We start from the raw sequence: 12750 nt of genomic DNA on the forward strand, positions 1-12750 counted from the left end.
AAGGTTGGTTTTTTTGTTCCATCTGTGTGCATTAGCCATATAAACCTAAAAGTGTATTACAGAACAGTTTAGTTGTACAACTTAGGTAAAATTCCTCGTTATTTAATTCCTCATTTAAAGAATATTAAAATCACATAAAAATGTAACAGTACACGTTATTACCAGGCCATTAAATTGCAATTTTTGGTCAAGTACTAGTCTTCATTTTTTTACAGGTCTGAGAAAAGCAAGCAACATTCAGAAACAAACTAACTGCTCAAAGAAAGTTTTGCAGCAAAGCTCTGCTTTTAAAGTTTTATTTTTTAAACAAACAAGCAAAAAGAAAAAAACTTCAGAAAGTCAGGTTGGCACCATCTTACATTTCAGTATACAAAACTGAAGAAAATCCCTATTAAAAAAAATTAAAATTAAAACAAAAAAAAGACAGGACTTCAGTCAAGTTTTCAGCTACTTATTGCTGTAGTTGTAACTCGAGTCCATTTAAAACCCTTTTGGTCATTTGTAGAGAGAACGCATTTGGAACGCTAGCGGCGATAGAAAACCCCTTTAAAACATAGGCTGTTACACTGTTGAGTGAAAATTAGCAGAAAACCATCACCAACAGAACATAACAAAGCACTATGTAAAAGTACAATTTAATTGGTTGTTAGAAAAAGTGTTGATTTAAAGTACTATCCCAAAGCTTTATGTGGGCCTATGTCAGCAAAGTGCTTTTGTTCCCACTATGAAAACACCACAACCACAGCACTTCTTCAAGCAGAAAGAATGCAGCCTCCATTGCTACAGTGCTCTCTCTCCCTCTCTCACTCTCCTCCAACACATGGAGCGCAGAAACTCAAAAGAATTGCTAATTCCAAATTCAGGTGATACGCACAAATATACTGTTGAACAAAGTTTGGACAAGAAAACGGTACACCTGAGTTCAGTCGTACAAACTAATTTGTGTAAATAGTGTTAGACGAATATATCCATGTCTCTAATATGAATCTAGATGTATTTTCTTACAAAAATGCATCGATAGAAATACCCAGGCAAATACATACCATACAATAGCAAAAGCTTTAAGCCCCATTTAATTAGACGATTTTCTGATTAAAAATAGAAGGCAATTAAGATTTACTCAAAATTACAATTAAGAAAAGCTTTCACAGTGCAATATCGAAACTGTCACAAAGTTAAGAAAATACTGATATCAAAGTACAATCACAATGTTAAGGTAGACAAAACTACTATACAAGGGCATATCTTGTAAAATCAAAAGGAATTAACACAACATAGGGGACATCTCATGCCCCTGCTCTACACATCTCGTTTCCTAGTCTTCAGAATCATCATTGTGTCTTTCCTTTTTGGACAGCGGTAGAAGTCTTGTTAAAACGAAGAGGTTCGTTCTTCTTTGTCAACCAGATTTCAGAGCACGATAACTTCTTGAACATACACTCTTCATCACTGCACAATCTCAAAGTAGTGCAATATCGCCATGATGTGCTGAGGCATGAACACATAGCCCGTGTACAGTGCCATTCCAACAATGGAAACTAGCATTGAATCTGAACGACAGGTAAGGAAGAAAGCATTTGAAACCAGAAGTACATTACAAGCCATATAAGCACAGCACTACCATTTTTCCTATCTCATAACATTATATTTGTAAATCTTAAGTACTAACTGTATTCAACAGTTACAGCTGTAGGAAGAAGCAACAGAACACTGAAAAACAGAGCACGGGTAGGGGTGATAAACTGAATTACAGCAGGATGCTTTGTAAGATATCCACTGCCTTGTCATAGACACAACAGTACAGACGGAAGCGTGGGAAGGAAGAAGGGACTGAAAATGGGCACTGGGGATATATGAATTACGCATACATCCTCCAAGGTCTTAAGCAATACCTGCAGTAGCCAGCACAATCAGTCAGGCAGAAAAGTCAACCATCAGGAAAAAAAAAAGGAGAAGCAAAAACAGGAGGATTATATGAGTACCCGTACTGAGTAAGAGCTGTTATTTGTGCACAGCTTACTCACTATTAAGCAGAAAGCATTAAATGTTGGTATCAACTTACCAGAACAGAATGACATAATACATTTAATGTATCGTTCACAAAACATCTGGCATGAAAGTTGTACTGCAAACATAAAGCCAGGAAAACAGTGTTCTCTAGGCTTTAAGTCACTACATTATTTGGTTTGCTGCTCTATCAGCTCAGACCTTTTATCACAGGCAAGGAGCTACATTAAAGTGTTGACAGCACTTAGGAAAAAAAATAGGCTGCAAGGGTAATGAAAAATATGGGCAACATTGTGACACACAGCTTTCCAGGCATTTTAGTCCCAATGTCTCATAGGATCAGCATGATCTGGAATAAATCTGTGCGTGTAAATAAATATATGCTCGCTGGTATTTTACTATGGCAGAGCTGCAAAACAAATCTCATATGAAGCCATCTGCTAAGCAATGACCCCTTCATTCAGCTGAACTCCAAATGGAAAGGCAGAGAAGTCAGATGGCTTACAATGTAAACATACAACTAGACCTTTGTCATACTCCAGGATTCTCAAGGCTTTATCTAACAGAAACTATAACATCAGACTACTCAAAGATTAGGCCACTCAAAGTTTAAGACTTTAGAAATTCAAGAGCTGTACTCTCAACAATAACCTGCAGAGATTCAGAAACACTATATAGAGCTCTGAAGATTAACAAGCACGATAACACTGATAACAGTACTCAGGTTTCCACAGGTGAAATCAGAGGAGCCGTGCATGCTCCGTAACTTAGAGAAAAGTAACCAGAGCATGTGTGCAACAAGGGCTCTGTAACTGACTTCCCCAAGAGGTAGATGTGGTGCTTATTAGAGCATGCCAGCTTCTGGGTGTATTTTTAGTCCCAGAAGATTGCACAATGCAAGACACTAAAATGAAGGTCAATGCTACATCTACGTTCCAGTATCAGCGTTCCCTGCACTTCTTGAATACAATAAGCTGGAAATACACACAGCAAGTCTCTGGACTGCCAGCTCCAAGGCCATGTGCCTGTGTGGTCCAGTGTGGTCCAGGCACCACAGTGCCTGGCAGACTTGGTCCACCAGCAGTGACAGCATTCCCTCTGAGGACAGGGACAGTTCTGCTCATCTGATGCTGCAAACAATATATTGGGATACTCAGGACACTATTTTAAGTGGAGCAACGATCACTTCACTGCAAAACAAGCACTTTATAAACATGCACACACATCTGTCAACTACTTAAATGCCTTGTCCAAGTTAAGAAGCTGTCCAGTTAATATGAAAGGAAAATATATATATATGTTTATAACTGATCTAGTTGTAAGGAAAGAAAAAATGGAGTGTTTTCAGTGATACAGACACAGCATAAACAGATTTGGGTGTTCTAATCAGAAACACAGTACTCTGAAACTAAGAACCGCTGCCTCAATAACTGCGCACAGTTCATCTGTAAGAATGAGAAAGCCAAAAAATAGTAATGACTCCACTTTTACCAAGTGTACACTAGAAAACTCTCTGCAACCTGTAACCAGCTGCAACCTGGGAAACCACTCTTATATAATGAGTTCCTTTACAACTAACCAGGAAAAGCAGCTTTTCACCATTAAACCCTTCTTGATGGGTGTAAGCAGTGTTAATGTTTTGGTTGGTTTGTCTCTGTGCCTCTCAGCATTAACTGGAGATGGCTCAGGGTCGTTCATGAGACATCATTTTAACTCAAGATCAAACCAGCCACGCTCGCAAAGAACACCACTGGTGATAAATAACAGCCCTTAGGAGACCGCAGTGCCAGTCTGACAGAGCTGGTTGAGGAAGCTTGCCTACAAGTAGTCTGCATACAGAAGCCTCACATTAGCATCTATCCAGTTCTTCCACTCCAGAAGAGACAAACAAATTCACCGGCTCAAGGATTAAATGCTCTTCTAATAAACAGCGTGTGACACAGCGCAGCCCGAACCAAAGCTCCCCAGCGCACACATTTACTTTCCACTAGACGACAAAACAGAATTAACTCAAGAGCTGTGCTGAGCAGAAGCCATGGTGCTCCAGCTGAAGAGTCAGGGGGGGGGAAATAACTACCGCAATTCTACGGGAGAGAAAAGAATAAGATAATAATAATAATAAAAGAAAGGCTGAGGAGAAAGCACGGCAGGATGTAAACCCGGCCCCGGGCAGAGGCGGTCGGACCGTGCAGATGCCCGTGACAGAAGGCACACGCCGGCACTAAGGCTCACCCTGACTCCGGCCCCGCTCCGCCCGTACCGGCTGCAGCCCCGCCAGCCCCGCACACCGCTCCCAGCTCCCCGCCGCCCTCGGTACAGCCCCGGGACACCGTCCACATCCCACCCGGCCCCAGAGCTCCCCGCCCGACAGGCCACGCGCCGCCGGCAGAAGGATACTGAAGACGGTGCGCTCCCAGGGCTCCAGCATGTAGAGCGCGGTGACCAGCAGGTACTGGTAGTACAGCCACGACATCTGCTTCCAGGCCGAGCCCAGCGCCATGGCGCGCACCGCGCTCTCCCCACCCGCCGCCGGCCCCGAGCCGCCTGCGCCGGGCCCAGGCCGAGCGGAGACGGGGGCGGTGGCTGCCCGGGACCCGCCTCCCTCCGCCGTCGCTGCCGACTGGCCCCACCGCGCGACGCCCGGCCCCGGGCTGCGGCCTCCCGAAATGGAGGCGCTGCGAGGCGGGCGGGGCGCGGGTCGGGTCGGCAGCGCCCCGGAGCGGACGGAGTTGGGAGCGGACACTGAACGCCGAGGCTGCCCCGCACGGGCCCTGGAAGCGGGGCGGAGGGAGCGGACACTCGGGTCCGTCTCCTCTCCGTCCTCACAGCGCGTGTACGGTACTGACAGTCAGTCCTGGAGTCGGTTACAATGGCCGTGAGGCTGCCTGTATTCCCGTACAAAACAGTCTCTGCGGATCGCAGAAGAAGCTCGCTTCACATACTACAAAACCCAGCCACTCTCAGTCCCCGTAGCAGAACGCGTTGATTTTCCCCTACAGAATAAATCAGCTGTATGCACGAGCCTGATCCTGCTTAGATCACATCACATCACACGATTGTCCGTCACCATGTGAGCAGATCTGAGTCATATCTGGAAGACTGCTGCACCCAATTTTCTCCCATCCTGTTTCATTTAAATGGACATACTGGGTATTAGAGATCACCTGAAGATTGCACTCAACACGATTCATCATATGTGTTAAAGGGTTCTGCAGGCGGCTTCACTACCTTTAGTATTCAGGGCAAAGCCCACCCAAAACCACTGCTCAGGTAAACGTGCAGTCTTTCAACATGGACTAACTAGATCAGTCCCACAGGAACAGTGGAAGAGGCAAAAAGATCAACTTTTTACCATAACGGCTGCTAACTTTGCCCTTCTGAGAGGTGTTTGGGGCCAGACGCTTCAGTGTTAGAAACTTGTAACTGCTATTTTGACTTTTGGCAGCTTACATGGACAACTGAGTTTCAAATGCAGTAGTTAGAACACAAACCCAGTGAAAAGCAACACGTGGGGAAGTCAAGCATCGCAATTAAGTACAAGGTACAACCAACCCCTGTGTGCTGGAGCCAGGCCACCAGGAAAGGCCTCATGCACATGCCAGGTGTGCACCACAGATGAGAAACTGCTGTCAGCCCTCTGCCATCATCCTGCTCAGTAAAACAGCTTTATGTTATGTCAGTTCTAGTGCAACTCTAGTCTTGCAGCTGCCCCACACCTAATTTAACCCGTGCTGTTAGCACAGTGGAAAGCAAGGAAATACAGTCACAGCAGGGTGCTCATATTAATTATTTACAGAGCTGTGAATTGCACCTACAGCACCAGGAGATAACTGTGCAAAAGAAAACTAGCTGGCAGAGACAACCAAACACTGTCGTAATTTATGTGGAAAGATCTGATACGGGTTTTAATCCAGCTAGAATACATTCAGACATAATTTATCTAGATCAATTTATTTCAGCACAAGAAGAAACAAGCGTATTTATATGATTCAATACCCCCACATAGCTGGCTACAGCAGCTGTTGCCCCTACCCAAGGCAGCTGTCGCTTGTTGTAATTGACACTGGAGGAGTCTTGTGTTGTTGACACTGCTTGAAAGATCTGCAGCCATGATGAAAACTACTTTTCTAAATAAGCACATGAAGTCCAAGGACAGGTGGGGTTTTTAGCACATCTAAAGCACTACAGCCTTGCACAGCTGCAAGAGCAGTATCGATATGAAGCAAACATCTCCCAGTCTCTCCTGCTCCCATGTCTCATGAAAACAGGGACTGCAATTCGGGCGAGCAAGAAGCAGCAGCAAGCACATGAGATAAGAAGAAAGGTAATGTGGAAGCATGCCAGCTTCACCATTTCCTGCCACATCCACCAGCTGTTTGTCCAGGTCCTTACACCGTTTCAATTTGGTGCATACTCAGAAGGCAACTTTTGCTAGTTAGCCCCTTAAAAAAATGGACACTATTCCTCCGTATAGTGAGTGTCTCATTCTTCACCATCTTCATCCTACTCCTGCTTAAGAATTGCCATCAACAATTGCTCCTCCTGCTACCACCTGCACTGACTTTTGAGCCCCTGAACAACATCCTCATTCTCCTGTTTTCAGCAGCTCAGTGCAACAATCTTACCCTGACACTAAATAGCTTTCATGCATCATGTGGACTGTGAAGACAATTTGCACTGAGGCCAGTATGCCCTACGGCAGAGTACAGCCTCCATTACATCTGCTCCTCCACAGTGTTACTAAGCAAAATTTTCCCTATATGCCTCCAGGCTTAAAGCATGTAGTAATAGTCTATCCCACTTCAGATGGCATCATTTCTGCCAATGTGCCAGTCATACCATAGGTAGTAAAAAGATATAGAGATCTTGTCTTAAGCCCAAAATCCTCACTGAGAGCTACCAAGTTTAACAGTTCCATTGAATAGAATAGTTTCCATTCCATAGAAACAACCAATGCAGCTAAGGGGAACCAGCTGATACAGTATTTATTCTAAGCAGTAGTTTTAATACACATTGAGGTACTGGACAGTACATACACAGGGAATGATCATAATACACAGATTTTACACTGTATTTACAAAACATTAAATCCTTGACAACGCGACCACCTGACAGTGTAGAAGAATATTGCTCTCAAATGCAAGCAGTTAACAGGATTTCCTTCATAAAAAAGGAATACAGGAATAGTGTCAGAAATCCAACCACTATAAAGCTCTCTGATAGAAATGTACATTTAAGAGAACATATTTTAAAAAGACGGATGTGCCTGCACTTCTGATACTTCACACAGTCTTAAACAGAGCCCTTTTTTTCCTGCTTTTGCATATTAGCTGTGGCTGGCTAGAACATTGAAGAAGTGAAACACTTCATCTTTATCCATCACTGCCACTTCAGTTGAGCACTCAGTACATAATACTGGATGATACACTTCCTCCTCTTCTTGATTTGACTGTACAGGAGTAGTAGTTTCTTCACTGTGTTTCCTCTTCTTGTTTCTTTTCTTTTCCTTCTTTCTGTATTTCAGGATTTCCTCTTTGTTAACAAAGCAGTTCATCACAAACATTGCCCTGTATTGTGTTTTGTAAGATTCGTGTCTAGGGAGAAGAGGAGAAAATGCAAGTCATACCACTGGTAAAACTCTTGCTTCCACAAAATAAGTTATCATCTCTGGAAATCGGATTAGAGATAGGAAGTGCCGTTGCAAATGGCTGAAAGCCATAGAAATATCAAGTTTTAGAAACAGAACAACAGGCCCAACTACAAAACATCACAGAAAGAATTGAAGCTGTCTTGGTTTTGAGGAACATGTTTAAAAACACACTGGTTCTCACTGAAATAAGCACCCCTGGAGTGCATCTTGGTACTACAAAATGATGCATGGCTGTTCAGAGCTAATGACTGGTAGGCAAAGAACTTGAAGTTGTGAATGCAAGTGACTCAAATACGGGTATTTATAACCTAAAACATTTCAAGCTTGAAACTCTGTATAATAAACAATGACACGTCACATTTTGAAAATCCAGTCTATAATAAAGTATGTTTTTCAGCAGTCATCTGTGTATCAACTGCACAGCTGGAGTAATTAGCACATTTCAGGTCTGCATTAACACATCTCTACAGCTGCAGTTTCAGAGCAGCCTAAACCAGCATCAATGGCTGCAGAAGACCTATCTTGACTTTCAAGGCTTGTCTAATGGCAAACTGAGCTATGTTAGTTTTTTGAACCCACATAGGATCAGTCTGACAATAAAAATGGACAGTTTTCTGTCAGCTCAGCAAAGTGAAATACTTAACTATAGAAAAGAGTCAAGGAATTCCAGAACCAGCTAAGGAAAGAGAGTGGGAAACAGCACCCAACACTGAGATGACTTCAGGCTGCTGGGGAATTTCATTTTCAATCAGCAAAAGTACTTAATAAATTAGAAGCAGTTTATTCCTCACTTCACAGAATTTCTTTCTCCTTTATTCAAAATACAAAGGCTCATCTTCTGCCCACGCTAGCAGTAGTAATTAGGGTTGTAGTGCAGTGAAACTCTGGAGAATAGCAAAACATGCTATGAATTCACACCTAAATGCTTTCCAGGTTCTACTTAACATAATTATATTCAAAAACACAACTGCTAATACTCAAACCAAGAAATGATGTACTGTCTTGACTTTGCTTAACCCTCTCCTAAAAGACACATTAACATGAAAATAATAACTACACTGAAATAACTCTTCCTCTAACCATGAAGCCAACGTAATTAGAAAAAAGTATACATCATAGAATCATACAATGGCCTGGGCTGAAAGGGACCATAATGATCATGTAGTTTCAACCCCTCTGCAATATGCAGGATCACCAACCACTAGACCAGGCTGCCCAGAGCCACATCCAGCCTGGCCCTGAATGCCTCCAGAGATGGGGCATCCACAACATCCAAAATGAACTTCTAGTTTAGTCTCATATTTTTAAACATATTCCTTAATCCACTATGCTGAAGTTCTTCCTTGTTCTTCATCTCCATGGTGCAGGTTAAACTGATCATCACCATTCTTTTAAACTGGCATTCACACACATACCTGATTCACATATAGCCACCTTCCCCTTTTAAGCTCCACAGTGCAAGACAGAATTAATCAAATTGTTGAACATGCTAAAACTGCAAATGACTGAAAGAGAGACACTACAGAAAGACCTTATTGTTCACTAATTACCTCTGACAGTCCAGGCATAAAGTTGTCATGCAAGCAGGACAATTCAAAACAGCATCACTGTTTGGAACTGATGAAGGTTTTGTCTGTTGAGGCTGCAGCATTCTTCTTTGATTACGGTACCTACCAAATGAAGGATATGGAGGATAAAAAAAAAGTGAAATTACACATCCTTGCCCATCAATTTAATCTTCAAATATTTTTTAAATTAAAATACATTGGTAAATATCTGTCTCCTTCACAACAACTCTTCTCTAACTAAAACTACCTAAATATAAGCACTATGGGAAAAAACCACACACATGAATTTTTCCATTTCATTTGTATGGAGGATTTTCATCCAGAGATAAGTATGTGGATTTGTGCCCAACAACCATTTTCCTGGAGAAGATGAGTATCTCAAGAACACTCTCTGTAAGTAACATACATCAATGTGCTTTTCAACTGATTTATGTCTCTCTTCTGCTGCAGCAACCATTTTTCACCCTTCAAAGAAACCTAAAGTAAAGCAGTTTTGAGCCATTCCTATTACAAGTATTTCATCAACATCACAGTTATTTTGATAAGATCTATAGACAAAACAAGCTTAGTGAACTAGGAAGTTTTGATTTTGAAAAACTGCATATCTTAGCATTTTGTCACTTTAAAGAGCCTATTTCCATTCCATATATGCAGCAAGTTTACAAGTTTTTAAATTCCCTGTGCTGTAAAAAGCCCACTGAGTGAACTCGACAGCATAGGGTTTTTCTATATATTCACCGTGTTCACTGGAATTTTGCAGTTTACAGTAAGCATCCTACAATTAATTATTTACAGTCTCTTACCTCCTCCTCTGTGAGTCTACCCACTCTTGGTCTCGACTGTCTTCTTCCGGGTCATACAGCAGCTCATCATTGGTAGGAATCCGACGTTGCTGATGCTTTCGTTTTTTCAGGACATCTTGCATAACTGTAGAGATTTGGGCATGCACAGGTTCCATCAGACAGACATACAATGATTCTCTACTCAACTAATCAAAAAGTAATCTTTCCAATTTTCATTTTCAATACCTGCAATAAATGTAAATTAATTCATAAATATCTAGCTTTTCTCTCCTCTGTATAGACCACCCCAAAGTTTTAAAGCACCTTACATACATTAGGATACATCACAAAGTTGCTAGAACTTTGCTGAGATGATACAGGCTGGTAACTGCCCCCAAAAGTCCCTCTTCGGGAATAGCCTCTGATGCCTGAGAGGATTCTACTGTATCTGAGATACAGCACTACTCTGAAGACGCTGCCTTCTCCCTCAGACCCTTACCGGTTTTGTCTTCATCTTCTGAATCAGAATCAAAGTAAATGTCATCATAGTATTTTGAAGTGGTGGCAGATCCAGCCTCTCCAGCGCTTGAAGAAGTACCTGTATTAAATTGAAGAGGAAAGTGGTAAGAACATCTCACCAAAAGGATAACATGCATATAGCCCAGTACAAACCATCATTTCCAAGCTGCCCTACTTAAGAGCCCCCCAGTACATCTGTGTGTATTAAGCTGCAGCTCTCCCAGTTTACTCCCATGTCCCGATCAACTATGTTACTTGAGTGATTTCATTTACAGGTAAAAGAAATACAAGTTCTTCAAATGCCAGAGCAATCTACAGCACCCAAAACAGCATACAAAGTCCAGAATGGATAAATCCTTTACACAGTTTCACTACTTCATGTAACTTATAGTTATGAGCACTTAGGGGATTAATATTTTTCTTGACTCTTTTCCCCGCCTGATTTGCAATCTTAACCCACCACATGCCATTACTTTCAGCAAGAACGTGCTCCAAATGTTGATAGCGTCCTGAGCCATTGGACAAAGAGACTGCAAACTGCTTGAATGGCTTCCAAATACACATGTGAAAATCACTTACAACATAAGTTACAGAGACAGAGGGGAAAAAAGAGGGCTGATCATTCAACAAAAAATCAAAGAGAAACAGGAAATTAGAGGTTCAGAAACAACATAACCAAAAAACTTAGAATGGATGAAACAAGTGCTCTCAAGGTACCCAAGTACCCATTTCTGCAGGACGGAAGAGCCATTTTAAGACTTCTCCACAGGTCTCAAACAGCACCTCACTGCCACCACAAATCCCCCCTCAGTTGTAAGAACACTTCAACTCCTTAATTGGACACTGCTTAACCCTCAATTTAACAAGCAAGCAGGTGTTAAGAATGATTTACCCATTTCTGGCGATTTCCACGTGCCTTCTATGTTCCTCATGGTGGTGTTGAGCTCTGCCTCCATCTCCTTCTGGAACTCATCATCGCTGGAAGATTCACTCTCCCCAGTCAGGCACTCCCGTAACAGCTTCCGCTTCTGGTCAGGAGTGCCGTGTAAGAGCACATCCACCTCATCTTCAGAGCTACAAACATTGAAACATCACACGCCTAATTATTACCAACAGCTCGCTACACAAGCTAATCGACAATCACCACCTGAGCTGTGTGGAAATAGCGAGAAGCACTTATCTGTGTATTTCTGTGAAACCCACTGGTTTTAATGCAAAGGAGCAGCGCACACACACACACAGAATCACACAGAATGACCCGGGTTGGAAGGGACCTCAAGGATCATGTAGCTCCAACCCCCCTGCCTAGCAGGGCCACCAAACATACACCTTTACTAGATCAGGTTGCCCAGGGCCCCGTCCAACCTGGTCTTGAACACCTCCAAGGACAGGGCATCCACAACCTCCCTGGGCAGCCTGTTCCAGGGCCTAACCACTCTCCTAGTGAAGAACTTCCCCCTAACATCCAACTTAAATCTTCCCTCTTTTAACTTAAAACCATTTCCCGTGTCCTGCTATTATCAGCCCTTTCGAAGAGTTTATTCCCTACCTGGGAGTAAGTTCCCTTCAGGTATTGAAAGGCTGCAATGAGGTCACCCCGCAACCTTCTGTTCTCCAGGCTGAACAAGCCCAACTCCCTCAGCCTGTCCTCATAGGGGAGGTGCTCCAGCCCCCTGATCATCTTCCTGTTCCTCCTCTGGACCCTTTCCAAAATCTCCATGTCTTTTTTGTACTGAGGGCTCCACACCTGGACACAGTACTCCAGATGGGGCCTCACAAGAGCAGAGTAGAGAGGGACAATCACCTCCCTATCCCTGCTGACCACCCCTCTCCTGATGGAGCCCAGGATCCCATTTGCCTTCCGGGCTGCCAGAGCGCAATCGTAGCAGACAGACCCTTCCCACCATCAGCGGCCTCCTCCGTGACCGGCAGCACGAGGCAGACCAAACCCTGCAGCGGAGGGAAGCGGCGGCCCCCAGCCCGCCCCGGGAGCCGGCCGGCACCTGCTGAGCGCTCGCTCCTCGTCGCTGGGCTCCTCCACCACGTACGGATCATCCTCCTCCCGCAGGCGGCTCATGGCCGCTCAGCTCCCGGCACTTCTTCCGGCGGAAGCAGCACGGCGCAGGCCCAACCCCGCCCCCCGGAAGGGGACACGTCCCTCCCCGACCGAGCACCGCCCCGCTGTGCTGCCCCGAGCAGGGATCGGGCTGAAGGTTGAAGAGAC

General features: G+C 43.7%; 2 protein-coding genes across 2 annotated transcripts; both read right to left on the reverse strand.

The window, feature by feature from the left end:
* Positions 1 to 266: 266 nt before the first annotated feature.
* On the reverse strand, positions 267 to 4579 carry SPTSSA (serine palmitoyltransferase small subunit A). The gene is made up of 2 exons (XM_015865001.2): positions 4405 to 4579; positions 267 to 1550 (listed from the first exon to the last, which is right to left on the reverse strand). The coding sequence occupies exons 1-2, from the start codon at positions 4505 to 4507 to the stop codon at positions 1447 to 1449; spliced, it is 207 nt and encodes a 68-aa protein (XP_015720487.2). The 5' UTR covers positions 4508 to 4579; the 3' UTR covers positions 267 to 1446.
* Positions 4580 to 6967: 2388 nt separating this feature from the next.
* On the reverse strand, positions 6968 to 12618 carry EAPP (E2F associated phosphoprotein). Its single transcript, XM_015865000.2, has 6 exons — positions 12530 to 12618; positions 11419 to 11600; positions 10507 to 10605; positions 10029 to 10152; positions 9208 to 9327; positions 6968 to 7601 (listed from the first exon to the last, which is right to left on the reverse strand). Exons 1-6 carry the CDS (start codon positions 12601 to 12603, stop codon positions 7334 to 7336), a joined length of 867 nt encoding a protein of 288 aa, XP_015720486.2. The 5' UTR covers positions 12604 to 12618; the 3' UTR covers positions 6968 to 7333.
* Positions 12619 to 12750: the final 132 nt, after the last annotated feature.

This window comes from Coturnix japonica, chromosome 5 (genome assembly GCF_054131305.1).
Source record: "Coturnix japonica strain WE chromosome 5, WE-NBRP24, whole genome shotgun sequence".
In the NCBI taxonomy this organism is placed as follows: domain Eukaryota; kingdom Metazoa; phylum Chordata; class Aves; order Galliformes; family Phasianidae; genus Coturnix; species Coturnix japonica.

Excerpts from the sequence above, each read along its gene's own strand:
- SPTSSA (XM_015865001.2), bottom strand. The coding sequence starts at position 4,507 with ATGGCGCTGGGCTCGGCCTGGAAGCAGATGTCGTGGCTGTACTACCAG. Across the intron at positions 1,551-4,404 it reads CTGGGAGCGCACCGTCTTCA|ATTCAATGCTAGTTTCCATT; the intron begins GTATCCTTCTGC and ends CCTGTCGTTCAG.
- EAPP (XM_015865000.2), bottom strand. The coding sequence starts at position 12,603 with ATGAGCCGCCTGCGGGAGGAGGATGATCCGTACGTGGTGGAGGAGCCC. Across the intron at positions 10,606-11,418 it reads GTGGAAATCGCCAGAAATGG|GTACTTCTTCAAGCGCTGGA; the intron begins GTAAATCATTCT and ends AATTTAATACAG. Across the intron at positions 7,602-9,207 it reads TTATGCCTGGACTGTCAGAG|ACACGAATCTTACAAAACAC; the intron begins GTAATTAGTGAA and ends TCTTCTCCCTAG.